The sequence below is a fragment of the Mauremys mutica genome, chromosome 16 (genome assembly GCF_020497125.1).
Source record: "Mauremys mutica isolate MM-2020 ecotype Southern chromosome 16, ASM2049712v1, whole genome shotgun sequence".
Lineage (NCBI taxonomy): Eukaryota > Metazoa > Chordata > Testudines > Geoemydidae > Mauremys > Mauremys mutica.
In genome coordinates this window covers 16,973,229-17,000,884 of record NC_059087.1, presented here as the reverse complement: position 1 = coordinate 17,000,884, position 27,656 = coordinate 16,973,229, and the positions used below count along the sequence as shown (strand labels likewise).

The 27,656-nt window shown below is 43.7% G+C and overlaps 1 protein-coding gene and 1 long non-coding RNA gene across 11 annotated transcripts in view; one reads left to right on the top strand and one right to left on the bottom strand.

The window, feature by feature from the left end:
• GNB1L (G protein subunit beta 1 like) overlaps nucleotides 1-9,115 on the bottom strand; it is a 55,662-nt gene extending 46,547 nt beyond the window's left edge. For 2 of the 9 annotated variants that reach the window (XM_044990419.1, XM_044990427.1), the window contains exon 1: nucleotides 8,965-8,995. In XM_044990419.1, the coding sequence (XP_044846354.1) occupies nucleotides 8,965-8,994 (30 nt within the window). In that variant the 5' untranslated portion in view covers nucleotide 8,995. Of the gene's footprint in view, nucleotides 1-8,904 lie in introns of all 9 variants that reach the window. The other 7 variants (XM_044990422.1, XM_044990423.1, XM_044990424.1 and 4 more) reach the window with 7 other exon arrangements.
• LOC123351187 lies at nucleotides 68-22,159 on the top strand. 2 transcript variants are annotated; one of them, XR_006573949.1, is made up of 4 exons: nucleotides 68-106; nucleotides 860-930; nucleotides 19,424-19,541; nucleotides 21,226-22,159. It is a non-coding gene; the product is annotated as an uncharacterized LOC123351187 (long non-coding RNA). The 2 variants fall into 2 exon arrangements; XR_006573950.1 differs by lacking the exons at nucleotides 68-106; nucleotides 860-930 and adding an exon at nucleotides 9,094-9,213.
• Nucleotides 22,160-27,656: the final 5,497 nt, after the last annotated feature.

Below are 27,656 nucleotides of genomic sequence, written 5' to 3'. Positions count from 1 at the left end.
CTCTTCATCCCATTTCTCAGTCATGCCAAAAACTGACTCATTGTGACACAACTTGTCAGTTTGTGCACTCAGATGGCTGTGGTGACAGTAAAGAGCAGAGACACAGGTATGTCCCTTGACCCTATATGTGTAATATTTGCTAGAAAAAGTTAGGCGTTTCTTAGGTATGTATTCTAAAATATAGAAAATAAAATGTTTAAGAGCTATGTGCAGAGGCAACTTTGTGATAATCAGTCTGCCTTCCATTTTAAATTCAAGCTCATCTCTGTCTATAAGGTGCTACACAGTTCTGTCCCAGCTTAAGTCTCACTTCTAGCTATCACCTATTCTCCCACTTATATCCATGCTCAGCCAATTCAGCTCACCTTGTTGCTCCCCTGCTCTCCTTTGGCCATAGGCATGCCCATGCCTTTTTTCAGGCTGCACACTATACCCGGCACACCCTTACTGATCCTGTAAAGTACAGAATCACACCCTCCCACTTCAAGTCCCCCCTCACAATGTAGTTCTTATGGTCAACCTGCTTTTCACCCTGCTTTCACTCCGGGCACTACTCCCCGCCCCCATTTTAATAAATTAAAATGCATATACAACAACAAGCTTACCTCACAATCTTTCCCTGATCTAATTCATGCATTCCCTTACCCCCTCCCTTTGTCATCCATCCTTGCTGTGTTGTCTAGTCCAGCACTGTATTCTCCCACCTCTACTCACACTGGATAGTACTTTATTCCACAAATAGTCCCATTGATTTCAGATGGCAGAATCTGGCCCTGTAAAACATCATCCACATCTATGATGCAGAATAAAAAATAATGTTCACAGAACTGATGTGTTTGCATAATTCCTCTTTCCCCAGCCCTCAAATGATCAAATCTTCTGCTGTTCAAATTCCATTCTTGATGATGGAAACCTGCATTTGAAGGAAAGGTAGGTAGAATTTTCTGGCTAACTGGACCAGCTGAGCTATGCTTCTGTGCATGAGCTACAGTATCTTTTCTGCAGCATGGCTACCAACCAGAGAGGACACTGAGCAAGTGATAGTTTTGACAGCCAGAAGCTAATCAAGTGATAAATTATCAGGTTTAAAGAAACAATAAAGCAGAATCCAGCTGTGAATTTGTTGGATGAAAATCCCAGCATCTCCTATATTATCTCATGCACACTTCAATTTATGGAAAGAAAATAGAGTAAAGGGAGTGTCTCCACCCTTTCTCATGTGGACCATAAAATAGATTTATTACCTATGTTATATTCTGTGTTTTCTCCTGAGGAAAAAGTATGGGAAGTCGTGGAACAATTTTTTATTTTTTTTTAAACAACTGGGATTTTCTTTATGATGAACACAAAGCCAAATTTTGAACCCTGTTCATATCACAAGGCCCTCCTATTTAATACTGTAGTCCAGGGTTTCTCAACCTTTTTGATACCAGGGACCGGCTTGGTGCCTTCCTAAACTGTATCAAGGAGATCTCATGGATAGCGCTGGTTAGGGTGACCAGAGAGCAAGTGTGAAAAATCGGGACAAGGGGTGGGGGGTAATAGGAGCCTATATAAGAAAAAGACCCCAAAAAGCGGGACTGTCCCTATAAAATCGGCACATCTAGTCACCCTAGTGCTGGTCCATGTTGTTGAGAAACACTGCACTAGTCACACTTTCTACCTTCTTAAATCTTGTAGCACGGCCTTTACATTTCAGTGGAGAAATCTACAACTGTTCCAGCTGTCTGAATGTGGAAAGTCTTCCAGGAGATTCCTATCTGGTACACGTTTAGAGTAGAATTCAGCCCCCGCCCCATAATATCAAAGGTTTTTGGCGCCTATTGAAAAATTGTGGAGTAACTCTCATACTGAGAGCATTGGTCTACATTCCCCCTCTGCTAATTCCGGTTCAGCTTCACCTCCCACTGCACAGGTGCTCAGAAGAAGGTCTATAAGAGAATCCTTCAAATAGACACCGGTGGCTGGCCCATGCCAGCTGACCAGGTCTTGTGGGGCTCGAGCTAAGGGGCTGTTTAATTGCAGTGTAGACGTGAGACCCTCCCACCTCGCAGTGTCATATATTTACCCTGAAATTAAACAGCCCCTTAGCCTGAGCCCCACAAGCTGGAGTCAGCTGGTATGGGCCGGCCATGGCTTTTTAATTGCAGTGTAGACATTCTTAAGTAGCCACTCTTAGGGTAAGAGTAAGGAGAGAATGTATTTAGAAAGGTTGGGCTCTACACTCAGGGATCGTAGGAATTGTCAGCTGGGAATTTTTTCCTGTGTATTTTTTTCTCTGATTGTAAAAATCACCTTCTGACTGTTAAGAATAAATCATGAGAAAGAGAGTTGGCTTTTCCCCCGCTTCCTCTGAGCCTTTCCACTAGCTTATAATCTGACATTATCATTCTATTTTGGATGCATCGAAGCTTCTATCAACACTCTAAGTCCTATCATGATGAGTGACATGCGTACAGCACAGGTTGTCCCGCAACCGAGCGATAACAGAATTCATTCCTGCAGTGTAGCTTAGATTGAATCATGTTTTAAGTATGTTTCTGAACCATGCTGCAGCCTGGACTTTTGCTCAGTTTGGGAACAGTTAACAAGTCCCCTCTACATTGCAAAGCCAATATACTTTTTTTAACCATGTCAGGAACTACCCTTTTGTTACTGGGTCTCCTTACTCAGTAGGATTTACAATGTACATAGAACCTAAATGTCCAATTTTTTACAACTTAGTTCATCTAGCAACTGCAGTTTAATAGGTCATATTTTCTCCAGAAGGCAAACCTATACTAGCTTCACAGCTGTCAAAGACCCAGCTCTGCGGAAGAATTCCTTTATACGTTAATGCTTTACAGAAAGCCATATACGACTATCACCCAGTTAAGTTAAGCAATACCAAATAGAGTCACCATAAGAAGCATATAATCAAAATGCATCATAACAGGACTTCTCAACCGGGCTTTTTGTGAAGAAAAAAAAATCTTTTCAGGAGGAAAAAAGAGGGATTTTATTCATGTTTTGAACTGTTATGTCTGAAGTACTTACATGAATAGAACGTATTTGGAAGTTTTTTGATATTAGAAATATTAGGTTTTGAGATCATTTGGGATGACCTCATTCATGGCTTTCACACATGTAAATAATACAGCTATCAGAAACTCAAATTAGTAAAACTTTTCTACATACCATCACCTGCATGGTGTGTGTGTGTGTGTGTATACTCATTCACACCACCAGCATTTGAAAATAGGTTTGTTTGTTTTTTTAGCTATTGTAATAACATGACTGACTCCGATTTCAGAAGAGGAACAAAGCATTAAATGAGCTATATCACAGTGGCAATCTACAGCAGTTACATGGTATATGACAAAAGACTCAAGAGTCCACTTTTTGTCACATTCCAGTGTGCCAATACTAAACTCAAAGGAAGTTTTTCTTCAGCTCTTAGCTGTGGCAAAAATTGAACAGCTTTTTCATGGATTTATTTTATTCTGATTGTTTTGTGATCACTTTTACTGCTCCATAGAGACCAATAATTTTGAAATTGCTCAGCAATTACAACGAAGAGTCCTTTTGGCACCCTCAGAGACTAACAAATTTATTTGGGCATAAGCTTTACTGGCTAAAACCCACTTCATCAGATGCATGGAGTAAGTTTTAGGCCACGAAAGCTTATGCCCAAATAAATTTGTTAGTCTCTAAGGTGCCACAAGAACTCCTTGTCGTTTTTGCTGATACAGACTAACATGGCTACCACTCTGAAACCTGTCAGCAATTACAGTGGTTTTTGAGCCATTGCAATTTTAAACTCTTCATTTGTAGTACCAAATGCATTTTAATGGGTCAAACTTTAATATTTAAAAAATGATCCAGAAATCCACCTACATACATTTTCTGACCCAGAATGTTATTATTGCCATTTAAGTTAAACTACCTTTTCTCTTTTAATATACACGTTTTACTTAGGTTCAAAGTTGTGCAAAGTGCAACATGACAGCATAATAACTCAAAAACAAAAAGTTCAAGCTCTCATTTGTCAGCAGGAAAGTTTCCTTTAACACTGGCAAAATACATGCATCTTGTTAAAAGGGAATTGTGAGTATTGCTTTCATTGGCTTTTTTGGAGAAACTAGTTACAACTGACTGGTTCACAGTTCTTACTATTCCAGGGGAACTGTGTGTTGTTATGGCTGAGCTTATGGAGAATTAGTATTCAAGTTAAAATATAAAAGGCATGTGAACACAAGACATGTTATAGCCAGATATACAGCATGGTACAAAGCAGGAAATGTGTTGGCTAGGAATGTAAGAACATATAAAGGACATTGGTGAAGGAATGGGCTGCAAAAGTAATCTGTAATACTTTAAAATGCAATTATGGTCAGGGAAGTTATGAGGCAAAAATGGCATCGTCTTCTTCAGCGTGATAGCTCCCAATGCTTATTAAGACTTCTGTCTGCTGATTTGAATTACAAAAACCAGTTTTCACTCCTATTAGAACTGCTGCAGAGCCATGAGAGATTGGGAGCTAGCTTCTATTCTGTTGCATGCATCAACACCATTAACAGTTCTGACTGCAGAATCTTTATCACCGACATCCACAAACAAGCCAGAAGGAGCTGAGCTTTTGTTTCCAGAATGATTTTGGTTATGAAAAAACATTTCCTTGTAAACTGAGCTAATTTCATTAGGAGTCATTAATAGACAATACAAGTACTACGAGACATCATTTTCAATAATTACAATTAAAAATTCTTGCAAAGAGTGTCCTTTTCAGTCTAAATAACTTAGGCCCATATACTTCCCCTGGTGTGCAGTGCAGGAGAGAAAAAACCAGGGTAGACCCATTCAGAGAGGGAAAGTGACTAAGAAAGATGGTGTGGGATCCACGAAAGTATTCAGACACCTAAACCCCAGACTCAGACACCCAAGCCCCTGTGTTAGGCACCTAAGTCCCAATTGTAGCTCCACTGCAAGCCACAAAACTCTCACCAAACCCTCTAGGCACCTCCCAGGTCAGTGCCCTAACGACAGGTCTATAGCATCATTCTCTCTGGACCAATGACTGTTCCACTGTGGATAAATACTTAAATAGTGCATCCACCTGGAAGGGAGCAAAACCCTCGTCTAGTCCCCCTGCTCCATCAACTATAATTATTTATCCACAGTGGACCAGCTTCAACAGGAGAGATTCTGGAAGTTATAAGATATGCTCCTCCACCTCTGGCTGTTTTGTGTGGAGTGAGGTAGGTGCCTAACTCATTCCTGCAAGAAACACCTTAGGCGCCTAAGCTGCCTGATTCCAGGCGGTGGGTGGCCATATGTGGATCACTAAGCAGAGCTAGACACCTTCCTGCAACCTGGACTTAAGCTTCTATCTCCAAGAAAGGGGAGTGGCTTAGCACACATCCTTCTCCTTAGCATCTCTTATTGGCTATTTTAGGCGGCTCCCCACCTAGTGGGCTTGCTTCTGAGGATCCCATTCTTAGATGCCTTTCTCTCCCCATTCATTGCATTGGGAACCTAGGTGCCTAACTCAGCCTTGTGGATCACAGTGTTGTTCCTGAATTTTCTAGGCACCTAAAAGTTAGGTGCCATGATGCTCACCATTGCAACGCCTAAGTCCCTTTGTGGATCCTTCTTAGTTACATTGCTCCCTCTGACTGGATTCATGGAAGAAGTTAGTAGGGCTGGGATTTGGGGGGGGTGGCGAGGAATAGAGGTGAGACAGGAACCAGTTGAGTTAAAAGGCCTGTTCCTCCAACACTGCAGGCTGCTCTTCAAGAAATCTTGCAGAGAGGGAATTCTGTCTGAGAATATAGGGCAACAGAGGCTGGGATCTCTTTGGGGCCATACATCCTGCCCATTTTGCACCCTGCTAATCCCATGAATGAGAGCATCGGAAGGAGAATATGTGGAATCACAGACTTTAAACTTTTGTATACAAGGGGATAATACAGGCTATTTTTTAATGAAATAAAAATATCACGTATTCTCATTGAGACAAATAAAGATACAAAGAAAAGAACCCAAATTTCAGATATGGGCACTTAAATATCAAATCTAAATTCTGCATCTGTGTGCTCAAATTGGTAGGCAGGCCCATGAAATGACTTTACATTTCTATGTGATAATCTAAATGCTCATGCATGGTGTAGCCGTTTGTAGACTGGGCCTCACCTACTTTATGCATGATCTTGTAGTATATTGCTCGGTTTCTGTAGAATCAGGCAGCCAGTAGAGGGAGCAAAAGTAAATAAAGCATTGTCAAAACTGTGACAATATCAATGAGGCTTCTAATGAGGAAGTACAGCAAAGCCACTTGGTTTGCATTACATAAAAGCAGATGAGGGAAAACATTCTTTACCAAATGGAAGATGACAATTCTAGCAAGAGTATTTTCCAGCTTCTGAGAGGGATTAATAACAAGTAGTAAAAGTCTCTGAGTTAAATTCAATCCTGGTGTAACTAGGGGCAAATCCACTGGCTGGAGTTGTGCCTGGGGTAAATTTGATACTAAAAGGCTATAATGTACAAAATATAATAATACTTTTTATGTTCGTAAATGCTTTTCATTTGAAGATCTCTAAATACTTTATAAATTAGTACTGTATTACTATTGCAATTTTCTATATGGGGAAATTGAGGCTCATAGAAGGTAAATTACATGCCCAAGGTCACAAAGTAAATTAGTAGCAGAGTTGGGTACAGAACCCAAGAGATTACATTCCACGTCCCACCTTGCTATAGCCAGTAGAAAACACTCTCTCTCAAGCTGAAATGTCCCTTTATGGATAGGAAAATCCACCTAGATCATCAAACTTACTCTTTAAAACCTGACAAAATACTCATTCTTGTTGGACATAAAATAAACACACAGAGATTCCTATAGAACTTGTAAAATTCAATACACTAAAATTATAAGATATATTACATTTTTGTTTGGTATTTATGACTGACTGATATTAAAAAACTAATGTGATATAGTCTAAACTCAAGGCACAAAGCATTAGCATCACAAATGCCAGCTGCTAGGAGAAAAAAATCATTACACAGGGGCTCTCCAAATATGCTCTTTCCTCCAAATACCCACAACAACTCTGGAATATTTCAAAGCAACAGTTTAACTGTAATTACAAAGAGTTGGATGGTAATCAAAATATTGTTTTACTCTAGTATTGTCCTAGGGTGACCAGCTGTCCCAATTTTATAGGGATAGTCCTGATATTTGGGGCTTTTTCTTCTATAGGCTCCTATTACCCCCCACCCCCATCCCAATTTTTCACACTTGCTGTCTGGTCACCCTATTGGACAAAGATACTAGGCCCTTCACAAACATTTGTTCTGTGAAGTATTTCCCCATCTCCAGTTACTTTTCCTCTAGTTTAAAATTCTGAGCATCTCTGTCAATATTATTAACTAAAAAAAGAATATGAAACAAATTAAATGTGACCACCTGTAGGGATACATTAAGGCAGGATCTAAACCATACAATCAGAGAGATGGAACCTAGAGGGAACACAGTCAAAGATGGAGTAGCAAACAACAGCCCAGTGTCCATCTCACTGTTGCCAGCTTGTCATCTCTTATGGAAGGAAGCTCAGAGGCTCCAGATTAGGAAAAAAATTAGAATCCATCCACAGGGAGACAGGAGTGGGAGGGAAAATCCATGATATTATCTGAGGAGGTGGTGTGAGACATGGTTCTTAAATATTGAGTCCTGATTTCATTTAGCTTTTAATTAATCTCTGATGGTATAATTGTGTAACAAGTTACCATTATTTAATATTTGTATTGCAATAGTGTCCAAAGGGCCCACTCTGCATCAGGGCCTTTGTGCAAAGCATTAGGTGCCCTGCAAAGATCCTGACCCTGCTTCAAAGGGTTTATATATTAAACATATGTACAGTCAATGTGTTGCCTTGAGGCAGGGCTGCTAGACAGGAAGTCCCACAGGTTTCATTTCTGGCTCTTCCACTGACTAGCTGCGTGACTTCCCACTAGTTGCTTCACCTCTCAGTGCCTCAGACTCCCTATTTGTAAATTGGAGATAACCGTTTCACAGGGGTGTTGTGACAATTAAATTAAGTCATGCCTGAAAAGCAACATGGATCCTCTCCTCCCTGCAACTGACAGCGACGCAGACCCTCACCCACACAGGGTGTCCCCATAGCGACACGGACCCCTCGCCCCATAGAGCCCCCCCATAGCGACACGGACCCCTCGCCCCCATGGAGCCCCCCCATAGCGACACGGACCCCTCGCTTCCACAGAGGCCCCCCCATAGCGACACGGACCCCTCGCCCCCATGGAGCCCCCCCATAGCGACACAGACCCCTCGCTCCCACAGGCTCCCCCCATAGCGACCCGGACCCCTCGCTTCCACAGAGGCCCCCCCATAGCGACACGGACCCCTCGCCCCCATAGAGCCCCCCCATTGCGACACGGACCCCTCACCCCACAGGACTCCCCCCACAGCGACACGGACCCCTCTCCCCTCTGGTGTCCCGACATAGCGACACAGACCCCTCGCCCCCATAGAGCACCCCACATAGCGACACGGACCCTTCGCCCCACAGGGTCCCCCCATAGCGACACGGACCCCTCACCCCCATAGAGCCCCCCCATAGCGACACGGACGCCTCACCCCCACAGGGTCCCCCCATAGCGACACGGACGCCTCACCCCCACAGGGTCCCCCCCATAGCGACACGGACCCCTGGCCCCATAGAGCCCCCCCTTAGCGACACGGACCCCTCGCCCCACAGGGTCCCCCCATAGCGACACGGACCCCTCACCCCCACAGGGTCCCCCCATAGCGACACGGACCCCTCACCCCCACAGGGTCCGCCCCCAGAGCCACAAGGTGGTAACGTGGATGCAGGGTCCCTCCCGCCCCGGGGCAGCACTGACCCGGCTCCCCAGGCGCTCCCCGAGCCCAGAGATAGCGGACACACTGTGCAGGCTCCTCACCAGGCTGCCCGCGGGCGGGGACAGCGGCATCCCTTCGCTGCAGGGGAGGGGGAGGAGAACGAAATGCATCGGTCACTCGACGCTCTACTAGCTATACCTAAAGATTCACAGGGGGACCAGACAGCGGCAGCAGAGCGTCGAGCCCCATGATGCGAAGGGCGGGCGATACCGGCCGGGATAGGCAGTCACGTGACGCGCTAGGCACCTAGTCCCCGGGACTGAGATCGCCTTTCTCTGCGGGGGAGAGAGGTGCGCATGCGCCGTGTGGCCTGCGTGACGGGCAAGGTGGCGCGAGCGGGAGGGAGTGAGCAGCCCCCTAGCGCGAGGAGCCTCGCGAGCGTTGCCCAGGGCCCAGTGCTGTACAGACGGACCCGCACCTGGTTCCTGCCCCAGGGCGCTTCCTGGGGGTGGAGGGCAGGCTCCGCCCCCTGCAGCGGGGGGGGGGGTGCGGTACTCTCTGGGCAGCCTTGGGTTATGGCACTTTAGGGCGCCTCCTTCCATTAGTTTTTGTCAAGGGCCAGATTTCTTGGTCAAGGTCCAGACTCCTGAGAAAATAATAAAAAACAGTAAAGGAAGATGTTGGGGTGTGTTCAAAAGCATCTGGGTTGGGCCCAGGGTCTCCCTGCCTACCCCTGCGTTGGGGACTAGATGAGATAGGTCTGTGGCATTTACAACAAGCAGAAGGGGGTTTTGGGGGGAGGAAAAGATTCCTTGTCTCTCCAACAACCTGCCACCCTAAGTTTTCTCTCTTATGGTTTGTAGTCCAATGTGTGGACCATCCCTTCATATCCCCGGAAATGCTATTTTAAAATGCACTTCCACCTGGCTGCGAGGGCTGAAGGTTAATAAAACTGCTTAAAATCCAGTGGGGAAGTTAGTTATCCATTACCACGTTGTAAGAGGAAAGCTTGATTTCCCCCCGCTTTCTGTAGCAATAAAGACACGAGCTCTCGCCAAAGATACCAAAGTAAAACAAACAGTTTTTCAAGCAGTCATAGGGATTAATATTATTAGTTGGCAGTATCATTAGTGGATAGCGTAGTTGCTGGGAAAAGCTTCGTTTTGTGGTCCTCTGCGTTGTTTCCTTTTACAAACCAAATTCACTCCAGCATCTAAAGAAAATAAACTAACAGTTTGAGAACAATAAGGTTATCCAAGGCCAAGGTGAGGAAATAAGGGCTGTGCGCAGCTGCTTGTTGCTTCTGCACAAAGCAGGCTGCCGAAGGTTTTTCAAAAGTGTCTAGTGATTTTTGGATGCCCCGTTTGAAAGACTCAAAACAGACCCAATGTTTCAGAAAGAGCTGAGCACCTGCCTTCTGAAATTAGGCTTCTTTAAGGTGTCTGAAGTTGGACACCCTAAATCGCTTTTGAAGATCTTGGCTACAGTCTCCAGGTCTGATTTTTCAAACCAGCTTCCCATTTTGGAGTTTGCACATATTTTTGTGGGCAGTCAGCTTTCAAAATCTGTCACTCTAACATTACATTTTAATCAGTCACTGATGGCTCAAAATACACAAGCAACCACTATACTCAGGGTAGTTTTCTAGAGCTATATAGCTTATGATCAAGAATTATAAAATAAATAATACTTAGCACTCATATAGTGCTTTGCTGACAATCATCCCTTACATCATCCCTGTAAATAGCAGAATCACAATTTTACAAAGAGGAAAATTGAGGCAAAAGAAGAAGTGGCTTGCCCTAAACAACTGAAGGAATCACTAGCAAAGAGAGAATTAGAACTCTGGATTAGCTGACTCCTTTTCATGGACTCAGGATAATTAGACCGCACAGAAGGTCGAGGTCTCAGAAAGCTTGATTGAGAGGTCATTTTAAAAGTACTTATATCACAGTGATGGGCACAATAGAAAGCCCTGAAGTAGACTGAATTCAGAGTACTGTACACTCCATTAAAGGGACATATCCAAAATTATTAGACCAAGAATTAACCTACCAAGACAGACAGCTTCATAAATGTTTTCATAAATGTGCAACTATTCTCTTCTAAAGGTCTGTCTAGTAGAGGCATTGTTAAAGATTCATTGTTCTGTTAATTCTGCATTGTGCACATGCAGATATTTTATTCTTTATGTCTTTGCTGATGCCTGGCCACAACACTGACTGGTTGGGCAGTTCACAGCATTTAGTTAATCCTTGATGTCCTTCATGGATGAGGATTAGGATTTCTCCTCTCATTTTGTTTGGAAGTATGATGCAATTGCCTGTAATCATGAGTCCATTTGACTCAATTGTCCACGCACTGCAGAGTAGTCTCTTGTCTCTTCCTTAGTGTCCTTTCGATACGTTGGCCAGCTGCCTTCCTGAAGTTACATGTCTGTCAAGGTTGTTTTTGTTGCTGGTGTAGTCTCCCATATTTAGCAACTGGGTTAAATGACATTAAATGTAGTAATAGACTTTGGCATCTCAGTGGTGCTTGATCCAGGTCTCTTCTGTTGTTGAGGGTTACAAGCGATTTCTGGTCTGTTATCAGTGTAAATGAAGCCAGTCCACACAAAGATCTGAAAAAGTTCTCACATGCCCATAAGCTTGCCTGGCACTCCTTTTCAATAGGTGAATATCATTTTTCTCCTTCTATGGGTGTGCTAGAGCAAAATGCAACTGGCTTCCGCTGAGAGCCAACAATACACAACCTAGGCCGTAGCTGCTTTATCCTGTCCTGATCATTGTGGGTTTGTTCTTAATTTGCCCCCCAGAGCCAAGATGTGTTGGGCTTTAACAGTTCATTCAGTGTAGAAAGGTCTTGTAGGAGTCAACCAAGGTAATTTACCATCCCCAGTATATGTCTTGGTTCTGGTACATTAGTTGGTGCATTCAGTTTTCTAATTGCTTTTACTTTCTTGCAGTAAAAGATGGAATCAGTCCTATTTGTTGTCTGTCCCAAAAATTCAATTTGGGGTAGACAGAAAATGCATTTTTCCTTGTTTACCTTCAGTCCAGACTGACTGACTAGGCTTAGGAACATCGTCCATGAAAACTACAACTTCATTTATGTTCATCAACAGTTCTGCCATCTTTATTTGGAAAATTTCAGGTGCCCTGGTAATCCCAGAAAGTAATAGTCAAAAGCAAAATCTCCCAAAGGTTGTGATAAATGTAGTTAGTTTAGCACTTTCTTTGGATAAAGGAATTTGCCAGAATTTGCAAGGCATCCAACTTGGAGAATAATATAGCTCCTTTCACTTTAGAGAGGAAGTCATCCAGTGTTGGGAGGATTTATTTTTCTCTCACAACTGCTTCATTAAGTCTTTTAAGAGCCACACAGATTGTTATTTTTCCATTTTTCTTTATAGCTGGTATCATTGCTGTTGGCTCAGAGATTTTCTTGGTTATGCCAATCCACTCCATTCTTTTTAACTTAGTTTCCACTTTATAAAGTAATGGGCTAGGAACCCCATGAGTTGTATCTACAGTAAATGGTTCAGCATGGTCTCTTAAGGTTATTTATACAGGATCTCCTTTCAAAAATCCAATATCACCTTCTGTTTGCAACTGTTGTTGCTTTTTTCCTTCTGTTTCTGTTCTTAGTTTGCTCCTGACACCATGTCATGTACTTCTGTACCAGATATGGACTGGTCACAGAGCTTACTTATACACTCCAGCTGTGTTCATCATAAGATTCTTTAATTCTTTGCCAGGTATGGCAGAAATTCCTTTAAATAAGGAATTTTACAGTGTCACCTAGTGGTCAAACAGTGTAGTACAGTTTAGCATTCAGTTCTCTTCAATGCTGCTCATATCTACCATACAGGGTTTTAATGAATAAAATTTTACCTTTTATAGCAATTTTCATCACAAAACACTACAAAACTGCAGACATACAGCACCACTGTAATGCAGCCGCCTCTAGACTGAACAGCAGCAGCCAGGAGAATAACTTGCAGTGTGGGAAGGGAAATTTTGGCCATGTACACTGGCGCAAACTCCCCTGTTATAAGAAGTGTAGTGGACTCTTTAATATCCAAGCATAGCAAAGAGGTCTTTGATTTAAAGTTTACTACAAAAGACCTACATGTAATGACCTGGATGGAACTCATTTGATCTCTCTTGGAAAGATGAAGGGCCAAGGTGATGCTGTTGGAATTTAACTTTATCATTCCAAGGAATCTACGTATTTCAGACTGGTCCTCATGTAACAAACTGTGACCACATACACCAAGACCCCACCATCCTAACCAAGGATAGAACATGGGACCTTTAGCACCAAAAGCAGGGATTTGGTGCTTGAGCAATAGAATTTCTTTACCTGTGAGTCAGTAATAAGACTGTTATAGCCAGCAACTAGAAGGTGACTTAACTGCATGCATTTATCAAGTCTTTTACATACAAGTTATTTCTGAAAGTTTTTCTGATGCTTTACCAAATTCAGTTAGTGTGGACTGTGAACTAATCCTGCCGCTTCACTGTTCTTGCTGCTGTAGTATACTAGGAACTCTGTTAGGTGATTAATTCACTCAGGGTTTCTTTGTAATTTTTGTTGTTTCTAAATAAAAGATGTAATTTGCCTCCTATGTGAAGCTGCCACCCATCCTTATTTTTGTGAGATAATTTCAATTTTATGTAGGCCTTTAATGGCAGGACCATTAAGCTACTGTCACAAAACATTTCAGTCCAGCACAACTGCTATTAGACATTAATTTGCCAACGTTGTCTTGCAGAACAAACTACTTAAAGTGTCACGTTGACTGCTGAGGCACAGAACAATTAGCATCAGTTTTGTTAAAACAGTAATTAATGAACAGGTAGAACAGCTCAACATATTGGGCAATAATTAAATGACCAGACTAGTACATTGAAATTCTGCTGTTATAGCAGAAATACTGTATGTGGGGCTGTCATTGAACTCAGGGTTTCTGGTGACATTCTGAGCTCTATTGCCAAAGCAGCTGTACTGGCAGCGAAGACAGTTCAGAACCCAAGCTAAGTCCATTGCTCCGTAGTTGACAGCTGTGGAGAAAGGCATACTGTGTCCCCCCCGGAAAGTGGGAGTGTCTCATACCACTCTCCAAATGCATTTAGGCTCACTTGAGGAGGGCCACTTCCAGCCCTCTTGGCCAGAGGGATGGTTGCTATGATGCAAGGCCCAATGAAGGGCAAAATGGGACAGAGCCTCAGGGCTGCAACAGGGAAGAAACCCTGATTCATTTGTTTATGACACCAGATCACAGAGGTGAAAACAACACCCTTGTTTTATGTAGCATTTAAGGGGCAGGTTCTCAGCTAGTGCGACTTGCTATAGTTCCGCTGAGGTTCAGATGAGGATCGGCCCCATAACCTGTATTCGTATAATGATGCTTTGTATTTCAGTGCAGTTTCTCTAAGGATCTCAGCTTTGAAAGCTAGCACGACTGTCCTGGCAGATAAGCACTACTCTATCCTGGTTATAGAGGGGCAAAGAAAGGCCTACAGGGTGGGAGCCACAGAGATACTTTGTCATCTAACTCTCAGGTTTAGGCATCTAAGTCCCAGTGTTGGCTTCACTGTAATCCACAAAACTCTCACTGAACCCTGTAGGCACCTACATTCACTTGGCCCCTAAGTTTCTGCTTCTGCTATGCACACTGCTGCTTCACTCTAGCCATCTAGGTGCCTGCCTCACACCTAAACCCCAGAGCAATACACAAAGCAGGGAAAGACAGGTGTTTGGTCACCCAAGTCACACACAGGGCCCAATTTGATAGGCAGCATCTGAGCATGCCTACTGGATAGGGTCCCATTCAAAATCTGCCAGAGGACAAGGTGCCCACCTTATAACTTTTATCCCAGTGATTAGAGCACTAGCTTGGGATTTGGGAGACCCAGGTTCAATTGCCCCACCTTTGTGCCAGAGCGGGGGAGAACGGAGAGCCCTGTTCAAATCCTATCTCTCAGGAACGTGTCCTAACCACTGAGCTTTGGATATTCTGATGTGGCCTCCCACAATCTCTGCTGTTGAAACTGCTGCACTCTGGATAAATAATGACAAAGTGGCTAGAGCAAGTGGACTGGACCCAAGGTGTCCCACACGAGGGCCCTAATCACTGGTCTACAGAGTGATTCTCTCTCCCCCACAGCCCAACAGCTGTTCCACTGTGGATAAACACTTAAATAGTCATTGGGCAAGAGGAGTAGGCTGGTAATGTTTTCTATTCTAGTTGGGTGTGATAAGAACCTATCACCATGGTATTCTGGTCCAGGAATCTTGAATCCTCAGTCCAACTACTACAGCACCCTCTAAACATATTTACATGATTAAGCAACCTCACGGACACTAGTGACCTTCTGTATTTCTCATTATGAACAATTTTCTAAATACAGACAATATCCTCAGCATTGTACAATGCACAAATAGGATTCATGTATTATTGTCTTAATTCATATCACTGCAATTTGTTGCTATAAAATGTACGTATTATAAAACCAAATGGTCACTGTATCCTGAGGTTTTCCTTTAGTTAAAAAAAATAGTGTATTAGAATATGATGCAGTTAATATTCCCTACAGTCTCCTTGAACATTAAGCATTCCCTTTCACAGCACAATATTAATGAGTTGTGTGGCAAGATAGTGTGATTAGTGGGGCTCTTGAATGGAAGAATTCAATTAATGAAGCATGAAATAATGTAAGCAAGAAATTATTGCAGTTGGATGCAATATGTAAGTTAAAGTTCCATTATGTTACAAGTTTTTACACGTTATTGATCATTAATAAGAGACCCCAAAACTAGCTGGATTCAAAATTTTGAAAAACCATATTGTAGCGAGTCGGTGTGGCTCCCCTCCTGCCCAGCAGAGGGCGCTCCCTCCCAGAAGCCCAGCTGGGCTGAGCCACCACTTCCTGTCCCCGCCCCCCGGAAGTCAAGGGGCGGGACAGGAAGTAGAAAAGGAGACCGCCAGACCTCAGTCAGGGGCCAGCCACCGCCGCGAGCAGACGTGCCGGCGGGAGCTCCGGACTGGGAACCCTCCAGGACCCGAGGGGGCGATCCGGACTGGCCCCCACTGCCCCGCGCCCGGTACGAAGAGGAACCTGCGGAACTTCCCCGGGATTGGAACCCGGAGCAGCCGCCAGGACTTCCTCCCGCCCGGTACGAGGAGGAGCCGCCGCCGCCGCTTCCGCCCTGCTGTTACCCGGAGGAGCCGTCGGAGGCAGCCGGGCCGGACTTCCCGCAGGAGTTGCCGGACCTGCCCCCAAGCCCTGGTCCCGAGGAGCCCATGCAGATGGACTGGCCCGATCTCCCGGCGACCGAGGAGCAGGTACCCACGGAGGGGGAGATGGACTGTAGCCCGGGGATAGCCGACCCCTGTCAGGCTATAGGCACCGAGGTGCCCATGTCGGTGTGTTTCGGTCAGGACCCCACTGACCAGCGGCCGTGCTAGCCGCTAATAGGGCCCCGGGCTGGGACACAGTGGAGTGGGTGGGCCTGTGTCCCCCCTGCCACCCCACTCACGGGTGGCAGTCTCCCCCTCACCCCAGCGCTCAGGCTTAGGCTTACCTGAACCGCTGCTCAGCCCTGCCTAAGGGTCTGAGCCCTCTGTGTGTTGCTGCCCCGCCCTGAGCTAGGGCCTGGGCTTATAAACTGAACTACTGCTCAGCCCTGCCTAAGGGTCTGAGCCCTCTGTGTGTTGCTGCCCCGCCCTGAGCTAGGGCCTGGGCTTCTAAACTGAACTACTGCTCAGCCCGGTCTGAGGGTCTGAGCCCTGTGTTGGTTGCTGCCCGCCCTGAGCTAGGGCTTGGGCTCATAGACTTGAACTGCTGTTGCCCCGCCCTGACTGAGGGCCTGGGCTTCCACTAACTGACTGGGTGCCTTGTGTTCAGCCCCTGCCTGAGGGTCTGAACCTGTGAACCTTCTAATTGAGACTGATCGCTGTTGCCCAGCCCCCTGTTCCAGAGGGCCGGGGCCTATTGAGACTGGTTGCTGTTACCCAAGCCCCTGTTCCAGAGGGCCGGGGCCTATTGAGACTGGTTGCTGTTACCCAAGCCCCTGTTCCAGAGGGCCGGGGCCTATTGAGACTGGTTGCTGTTACCCAAGCCCCTGTTCCAGAGGGCCTGGGTTTATTAGGACTAACTGCTGTTACCCAAGCCCCTGCTCCAGAGGGCCTGGGTCTATTGAGACTGATTGCTGTTACCCCAGCCCCTGCTCCAGAGGGCCGGGGCCTATTGAGACTGGTTGCTGTTACCCAAGCCCCTGTTCCAGAGGGCCTGGGTTTATTAGGACTGATTGCTGTTACCCAAGCCCCTGCTCCAGAGGGCCAGGGCTTAGCTGAACTGTTGTTGCCCTGCCCTGCTCCAGAGGGCCAGGGCTTAGCTGAACTGTTGTTGCCCTGCCCTGCTCCAGAGGGCCAGGGCTTAGCTGAACTGTTGTTGCCCTGCCCTGCTCCAGAGGGCCAGGGCTTAGCTGAACTGTTGTTGCTCTGCCCTGCTCCAGAGGGCCAGGGCTTATTCGAACTGCTGTTGCCCTGCCCTGCTCCAGGGGGCCAGGGCTTATCTGTGCTACTGTTGCCCAGCCCCTGCTCCAGAGGGCCTGGGCCTATTTGAACTGCTGTTGGCCAGCCCCTGCACCAGAGGGCCTGGCGGTCTAACGTTGTTCCCTGTGACTCCTAAAAGACCAGCAGAAGAAAAGAAGCGAGTCGGTGTGGCTCCCCTCCCGCCCGCCGGAGAGTTGAGCCCCGACCAACAGCTTACACATATATACATCATAGCCAAAATTGCACCTGTAATATTAATATTAAATGTTTACTGTGAGCAGTGTTCAGAGTCTGGGGCGTCAGTCCTGCATTTGGTCCCATTCTATGTGTTCCTGATATCAGGCCTTAATTTGGCTTTTCCATAAACAGAAACCTGGGTATGCTTTGCACAGAAATATCCCCTCTAGTTTTTTTTAGTGATAAGACTTTAGTCAAATAAACCCTCCAATCTATTATCTTCAAAATAAACACTCTATTGTGGATAGTCCCCAGCTTCTTAGGTAAAGCGTTAGGTTTCAAATCCAAAAGACACACTGTGTCCTTTTAATAATTTAATAGTGGAAAACCTTTATTTGCCCATGCCTGTGGTGTTATGGAGGTTTTCAAGGATTCTAGGTTTAGGTTTCGGGATTAGGTGAAACTAGAGTTCCTTAAACCTCTTTAGAGGTTTGGGATTAGGCCTACATAAGGCCTAATACAGCCTTTCTGTGCAAAGCTAAATTAAACAGTAAGAATAGTTGTTGCGCACTGAGTCACAGGTGTTTGGCAGAATACCAGAAAACATAAAGGAACCACTGGAAGAATCATGAAGGCAAAGCCATAGAAACATGAGCATTAGATAAGTATTGGAGTATCGCTTGCAACTGTGGGGTCTTTCAGAATGTGCTTCAAAGTGATTTTAAGGCTGGATATCGTTTTTATGGGTGGCTCTAGCATGAATGTGAGTAAATTGAAGATCTATTGTGCAAATGGATTGAGGGTTTTTATTTGGGTATCACATTTGGGTAATTGCTGCCTGTTTTATAGCAAATGTATATTAAAGTTTGTCAAGCAGCTGATATCACATAAATTGTACTCTTTCTCTGAAGCATGCACAGCCCTGACAGCATGTGCTAGTTCATAAGCAGAGGGACACAACAGATTTATGCTTATGAGAACATCAGCAGGTCTGATTCGGCAGTCAGAGACACTTGATTTATTAACAATAATGGATTAATTGGAGGAAAAAGTTTAGTAGTATAAGCACTAGGGTTAATAAACCTAGACTCCCTGGCCTTGTCAATACTGAGGATTATCAGCAATTTGCCCACTAACCTTGTCTGCACTGGAAATATTTCTCCCCATTGCCACCACCAGTTCAGCTCCACCACAGGCAATGTTAGTGCAGACAGGGCAGTCAGTGAGAGATTGAGATGAGTAGATAGCACTGAGGTGAATAAGAGCAGCTCACTCATCTCATAGCTATAGTTTCAGGCCGTCTCCAAACAGAAAGTACTACGGCAGTTTATACTCAATTCAGATTTTGAAGCTGAGGTTCAGTTGAGATTCAGGAGCATGATTCTGTGGATGTCATATACTGGAACTCTAATGACCTTGACACTGGTTCGTTATAGGCAGTGAACTGAGACTACAGTGTCGTTTCATAAAGGCCATCTGTCCTTATATGGTAGCCACTCTTGATCACTAACCAACTCAAACCAAAGGTGATAGATTGGTAAAAGGATACAGAGCCTATGAGTCAGTCAGCTTTCCCCCCGCCCCCTCCCCAAAACCAAACCAAACCAAACCAAAAAAAACCAAACCAACAACAAACCAACAACCCTTCATTTAGAATGTATTTTTTCCCCCAAACAAATTGGTGGTGAAAAATAGTGATTCTCTGTCAACGCAATTAGAAGTATGATCTAAAGTAGTGCTGCATTTCACAGCAATCAATTGTGAAAGAGAGAGGCAAGTGATATGCGACCGTTTTGTTTGGTCATTCTGTGATTGTACAGGTTCTCAGGAAAGGAGTTAAAGGGGCAAAAAAAGAGTTCCAAGAGGATACATGTGCTGTCTTATTTTGACGACACTGGGCTCCAGTTCAGCAAAGCATTTAAGCACATGGAATCAATGGTAAGTAAATAAGAGCAAAAAGATAAGCACTTGCTAAGTGCTGAACAGGGACAGGCTGTTGAATTGGGGGCTTAAATTGTTATACCTATTTAAATAATGAATGCCAAGTTAAAAAAAGGAAACATGGTGGGCGGGATGTATACATTTATCTCATTTTTCATTGTAAAAATGTCTATTTTCAGAAAAATCAACTATCCCTCAAAATTACGGTAGTTGGCAGTTTTTTATCAATCCTTGCACATCTCTTAACTATTATTTGCAAGTTTTTGACAAATAATTCACTCAGATGCATCCCGTATTTTATGTTTGGCCTCCAAACAAATAAATAAGGAGAAACAAAAAAGCAAGACTGTTTTCCAAATAATACATCCTCTCAAATCAGAGGAAGATGAGAGGGAGGCAAATTGAAAAGATTTAACATAATGACATAAAATATTATTTATGGCATGGGAGCTGCCCTGGACTTGACTTTTAGATGCAAGTTCTTCAAATAAGAGAATTTCCCCCCTCCTTCATGGGTGTGTAAGGAAGGACAGAGGAAAACATTATCAACTCTCCGGTCAAGGCCATAATCATAAAATAAAGAATACCAGAATAATGAAAATGAAAGTATTAGGAACCAAGGGAGGCTGAGTGGGAGTCCTGTTTCATACATGACTGCTCTACTCTTGAAAAGAAAAAAAAAGTATATAAAGTCACCTCAACCTTAAATTAGATGGTTATTTGAGCTTGAATAACAATCCTGTGTCAAATATGCAGCTGGTTCCACTGGAGTCTATGTTACAAAACCACAACATTCTGAGTCCTAATCTCAGTCAGAGAAAACAATACTGGCTCGTTGCTCTGAGTCAGCACTTTGAAAGCAACCTTTGAAAATAGCAACACAGTTAGGTCTCAGCGCTGCTGTTTATACAGCTTTGGAAAATGGGGCCCCACCTTTCTTTGTTGGAAACAAGCTGTAACATTTAGAATCGGTTTTTCTGCGTGACGGAAGGTCTCCCTCCCTGTCTAGTGTTAGCCAAGTCGATTGAAGTTGGTAGGGACTTGGGCTTTCCTCTCCCTCCCCAACCGTGCTTCAAAACAGCAGCAAAAGTGTCCCCAGCATAAAAATTACATTAGCCCCCAGAGCTTGGCGAGAATTCAAAATAAAGGGGTGGGGGGGAAAATCAGAAAATCCAAAGCAGAAATGAAGAATCCTTCAGCTCAAATTAAAGTGATAAGCAGGGGCGTCGTTTGCGATGAGCTAAGGGGGACATTTTCATACACTGATATACAGTACTCCATTTCGTCCACTCTCCCCACCCCAGACTTTGCATGATATAATCACATGTAACGTCCTATATACTGACAACTCTAACCCCCTCCCCTCCCCGAATTTTTCAGAAATGACACCCCCAGTGATACGTAACTCCCATGTGTATGAATTCAGAAGTATTAATACCAACACAGTGACATTGCCTTGCCTTCAGGGTCTGAATCAGCTCTCTCGGACATGGGTGTAAACAGTTTAAAACCCCCATTGACATCAATAGCATCGCACCATTTTAATCGGTCCTTTGGTTTTGGAATGCCCTTGTCCTGGTGGTGATCGTGCACCTGTTTGCTTTTTGTGGCAGTGGGGAAGACGGCAAGATAAACATTACAATGTTATGGTAAAAATGTTTTTGTTTAAATGTACTTTTAGAGGCCTCTCCATACTATTGGCAGCTGCCTGACGATCCCCTCACAGCCTTAGCCAAGTACTGAGGTCATGGCTGCCATCTTTCAGATCGAGAAAGAAATGGATATCATTCCCTTTGGAGGGACCTCTTCAAAATGAAGTTAGGGCACTCACCGTCACGGTCCTCCAAGAGCTCCCCACAGCACCTCTGCAGCACTCCCCATCACCGAAGCACAATCAAATCGGGTTCTCCCTCACAGCAGCGCCTCTGTGTTATGATGTGATGTTTAGTCATAAACATTAGAGATGGATCCAGGCTACAACTCTGTACTGGGTGAAGAAGACGATTGGAAGCCAAACCCCTATCTGGAGCCACATTTTGCGACTGGCACCTCTTTTTAGAAAAGATGGAGCCAAAACACGATCAAAAAAATCCTCACACTTTTTAGGGGTTCAAGATCAGAGCCCAAGTGTGGTGGCTTTGTCCCATATTAAAGATATAGCTTTACAACCTTTGATTTTGTCAGTTTTATGTATTTCCCCCACCACCCCCACCCCAGAGCAGGGGTATGTGGGTGGCAATGAATACTTTATTTCTGATTCAAACAGAACAGTCTGAAGGCTTAGTGGACACATACTCTGTACCCAGCAGCATGTCTTGGGGTTTAGCATTAGAAGGAAATCAAGACCTCAGCCCCACCTCCTGAGCTTAATCTTTTAAAGACTGATCCCATGCTCACAGCTGGAGTTTATGTGAGTCCTGCCTTATTAATTAAGTGTAGCCATCTTTCCCCCCTCCCTCCACCCCAAATTCCAACAGCAGCAATTAGAAAGCAGATACTTCACACAACACCTGTTTCATTTATACCCCGCCAGCCAATTCATGTCTCCTTTCCCCATCTTTTCATTTGACAGAGACAAAGTGGCAAAATCAAGGGAAGGAGGTGGCAAAAACAGCTGCAACAAATAACAATAAAATTAACAACAATAATAAAATCATTTGATCCAACATTCAAAATTGTGGGGTCAATACGGTGTGCCTGTGAACCAGGAATTATAGGTTTCAACTAACATATGGGGAAAACAGCCCTCCCAGTCTACTGCATCCTCATTAAAAGGGGATCTGTATCAAAGTAGCAGCATATTTTCTCCACCACAGCCTGTTAGTGTCATAATAGCAAGGTCTCATTTTTATTTAATGTGAGAGTTAACAGACACATAAAGTCTGCCCAGGTGAGAGGAGCAGGAATCATTAAGTTGTGCAAAGGTACACTCTGGGAATGTTTATGGACCCAACTGAACCAACTCCAGATCCTCTCCTGCCCATACACACTATGGCCTCAGTCCTGTAATCCGACTGAAGCCAACATCCAGATCCAATTTCAGGAGCAGTGCTTATTGTTTTAAGCACGTAGTCATGAGGTATAATGAAAGTTAAAAAAATTACATATAATTGAGGCAATGCTGAATAACAAAAGTAGACTTTCGTCCAAAATAAGGATTCTAGAAGGGAGTCTTCAGTTGAAGGCAGGTAGGGATTTTGTGAGATTTTATCCCTTCCAGATAAAGGGAGAGTCTGAACGTATTAGTGTCAATTCTCAAATATTAACATTATCAGGATTCATTTATGTGAAACTTACATTCCAGACGCATGCACAATGGGGCCCGGATCCCAACTGAGCACGCTGAATGTTACAGGGACAGAAACAATAAATAATGATAAAGAGGAAAATCAAAGTGCCCTTTTGCTAGGCTACTCCCCCACAGCTACAAAGCCTTTAGCCCTGCCCCATTACAGCGGGAAACATGCCGTTATGGCTAGCACAATTTCAATTGCAGTGTGGGGAGGAGTTTTGATGCCATTATAATCTCCATATTTGTGACTTGGATCATGTAACGTGAAAGCTCCTTTTTTCCCTCATAAAGGCTTTCAGACAGGGTGTAATAGGGTCCATCGACTCATAATGCTGTTCATTTTTATAGTGCCTTTTATCCAAAGATCTCAAAGCTCTTTAACAAGTTTTTCAGCACTCGGTGAGGCAGATATCGTAATACCCACTTTACAGAAGGGGAAACAGAGGCAAAAGAGATTAAGCGATTTGCCCAAGATCTCACAAATAGTCGGTAGGAGAGGTGAGCATACAAGCCAGAACTCCTGACTTCCAGTCCTGTTTTGTAATAACTAGACATCTCTTTCCTGGTAAAATCAGTCTCCATAACACTGTCATCTAATAAAAATGGTAAAGAAGAAACTTTTAATCAAACAAAAAGATCAGCACTTGCTACAATAGTATCAGAAATACCTAGTTAGGATGAGTAGTGTGTTATTGTTCCTGGCGTAGGCCAGAGGTTTAAAAAAAATAAATCAAAAGAGAAGGGCATGTAAATTGCAGCCTGTTAAGGCTTCTACTAATGAATGGAGTAACCATACTATCGTATTTTGGGGATTTTTTTTCCATTAAACACTATTACTGAAAAAAATATCAACAAATACTATGGGAAAATATTAGTGCTGTCTCAGAGCAAAATATAAACCTATAAAGCTCCAACTTTTTTAGAATTACAAAATGATTAACAGCCCAATTAAACACATTTTTGTTTTGGACAGGATAAATTATGCTCGGTATATCTACACCTATAATGGATTACCCTATCCAGGGCTGTGAGCTGTAATAAAAAAAGGATACTGTACATTTTTGGCCTACTCTCGTAGGGAAAAGAACACATGCTGTTGTTAATGACAGACAGCATCATTATGAAAAAATTCCATTTGCCACCAGGCAATACGATCTAGTTCCAGCAATTATTGTGTTAGTCAAGCTGTTGAGAAGTTTCATAAAGAGAGAGTTTTCCAGCCGTATACTTTGTTATTTTGGCAAGTTTTGTGATGTAACAATTAAAAACATGCTTCGGGCCTCAAAATGTGCATGAGATTGCCAAAATCAGATAAAACCCCTGAGGGTCCCAGACTCGCAAAGAAAGAAAAATCAAACTGTTTACATTTCGGATAAGACATTCATCAACATTTGGCTTTTGTTTCAGCCAGTGTCAGCTAATAACAGCACCACATTCTGAATCAGTTTCTAGCAGAACAAAATCTAAGGAGTTTGATGTCAGGCCTTCCGAGGGTTAACAATGGCATTTGCTTTGGGTGTTAGCTGGAGCGAACACTAAAAGGCTCACCACGAGAAGCCGATCTTATGGATAGCGATGACACTACCAGCTTCTGCATGGCAAGTATAAAATCAGACTCCGCGTATTCATGAATGCCCTTCAGGGTGAAATGGGGCCATTTTCCACCAGCAAACATCAGGAAATCACTGTGGTGGGGATTGGAGGGCTTGATGCAAGTCATTCCTGTCTCATGCTAGAGGGGCTGAGCCTGGCAGTTCCCCAGACTCTCATGGTTCTAAGGAGAAAACAGAAGCCTCCAGTCCACATGCACCCATTAAGCTGCCAAAAAGGCATTAACAAAGACATTGTCTTTCAAAATATGAGGGGAATATTGCTATTGAACCAATTTATGGGCAAATCTATGATCTATCCACTCCCACAATTTGATGGTATTAGGAAATAATGATTTATAACAGAAATGAAGATAGAATGCCATTATGCCAGGCCCCCACAGGGAGAAGGGGAGGGGTGTCGGATCAAAAAATGCAGGCTGTTCTACCTAGCAGGCAATATGAAGAACTACTTCAAGAACAAGCCTATTGGTAAAAGGGATCCCTGGGTCACCTCCCCCCACAAAACAGGTTGAAGACTACACAGATTCTCTGTTTTACTTGGACAATGACAGTAGTTCTCAGTGCGGATTCTTCCAAACAAGTGAGCTGTGGTCTGAGCACAGGACAGGGAACCAGGATGCCATGATTATTAGACATGTGAGTTCCATATTAGCAACAATATTCTACCAGTTTCCATTTGGAACATGCAGGACTTACTATGGGCAAGTGAAAGGATGTATTACAGCCTAGTCTGCTATGATATTTCATCAGAATAGCACTTCATCTAATCTGGAGAAAGCATATTTGCTATTTTTAGGACCCGGGGGTCTAATTTTTAAAGCTGGTGAGCACGGACAACTCCCATTGACTTTCAAAGGAATTGTGGTGCTCAGCAGCAAACCAGTCCTTTAGTCGATGATGATATCTCTAGAACATTTAATGACCACACAAATCCAGCAGCTACCTTTTGGGAAAAGCAGATCTGCATTTTGGTTTACTTTCTCTTATTGGCTGACTAGTTCTCTTTTGCAGAGACCAGTTTTCTTGTAACTAGGTAACCTAGAACTCCAGTTTCAAATGAAGCATTTACAGTCATCACAAGAGTGTAGGTTGGTGATCTCTCAGTCTTGCATATAAATAATTTCAGATGTCACTGTTACATATTATCTGCATATGAGTTACTTCATTCAAGGTTAGACCATGTCAGACTACCAGATGAGGATTTATGAAGAGGTTTTTAATATGCATTCCTTATCAGTATTAAAATTTGATTGCAGAGAAATGAGATCACATCTATGAATAAGACTAGCTAAGCTAAAAAAAAATTACCTTCCTCATGATCTACATTTTTAATATTCTCCATTAGGATCTTTGACTTACAGGATCTTAGAACAGTGGAGGGAAGAGATTGCAAAGATCCAGAAATCAGCAGTGTAGCATTTCCCTTGATGGAGGAATAAGAGATGTTAATGCTTTGTAGCAATCCTATATATTACTGAGGACATGCAAGGACCACTTTAAAAAAAGTTTCACTATACATGTTAACTGTAAGGGGCTGTAAGTCTGGATCTGTGAAGAGGTACTGGTTTTATGACTCAGCCAATTTCTCAAGAGGCACCACTACAGCAATGTGATGGGTAGTGGGATTTGGATTATAAACCCTGACCAGATTTCACCCTGGCACACCCTGCTTGAACAGCAGCAAAGAGTCCTGTGGCACCTTATAGACTAACAGATGTATCGGAGCATGAGCTTTCGTGGGTGAATACCCACTTCGTCGGATGCTTGAAAGAATTCTAGTTTGTAGGCAATTGCGCCTCCCCAGTTACTTCCAGGTGGCTAGTGGGCTATTTAAAACAGTGCCAAATGGCAAGTGTACTAGCCAGTCAAGATGCTGGGTGGCCGATTTTCATAGATACAAGTTTAATTTAAAATATATAATCTAAAAAACCTCCCAAAACGAGAAACAAACACAGTACATGGAACAGTGAACAACTCCTGCTCCACTGTACTATTATCTAGAGCAAAGAAATGACCACATCTGCTAAAGACGTCAGTCACTTGGTAATACCAAAGTGTATTGGCTAGTATTTGTGTGTACCACTGCCCCCTACTGAAATGAGCAAGGACTGCTCAACCGTGTCACAGACCCTATACTGCTACCAGTTTATGAAGGTTCAACCTTTTGGAGCACAAGACTTCAACTTCTGCACCTGCCACCACTGTGAATTTCTGAATGGTCATGGAGTGCAGCATAAAGAGAACCATGAAGTCCAAGGTGACTACAGACTTGTTATACTATTATGGGGCATTGTCACATGATCAGTAGGCTGCATTCTGGAAGTAAATATGTTTGCACACGTACACATGGTGGTCATGAAAGGAGCTGGACTAACAGTCCCTGGAGCCTGAAGACAAACTTGAATTTCCCTGCTTTGCCTTGACCTTTATTTACAGTAAATGCCTCAGTTCCAGCCCAGCATTTTATCTAGGAAAGAGTCGTCTATTTTCCTGTGACCGTGTTCCATCTCATTGGTGCACTGACATATTTACACCTGGGCCAAGGCCTGGGCAGCCGTGAATAAGGGGCAATATATCAAGAGAGAAAAGGGATGCGAAGATGGATTTTATGAAATATTTTCAGTTTTCCTTTGACTCAGTCGTGCATTTCGTCACGGCTCATTGGATGCTCTCTCAGCACTTGGACACTCTGTGCAATGCCGTCTAGCGTATACTTGAAATTGTGTCTATTTGCCAAACTCCATGCTTGGCAGCCTGACAAGGGGATAAGGCATATTTTTTATTTCCTGCCCTTAGGTGGAGTGGGCCACAGGGAAGGGAGCAACATCTTAAGATTCAGAGGTTTTAAGGCTAAATCATTTAGTTTGACCGCCCTTTATAACAAAGGGCAAAGAATTTTACCCAGTAATTCCTGCAGTGGAGAGAATTATTCTTCCCTGCTCCGTCAGGGAACACTAGCTAATTCAAGTTGCGGTTTAACCAAATCATATAATAGATTCCAAGGCCAGAAGAGGTCATTGTGATCATCCAGTCTGACCTCTTGTATAACACAAAGCCAGAGAACCTCCCCGTAATAATCCCTAGACCAGATCTTTTAGAAAAACATCCAATCATAATTTAAAGATTGCCACTGATGGAGAATCCAGCATGACTCTTGATAAATTGGTCCAATGGTTAATTATCCTCACTGTTGAAAAGTTACACCTT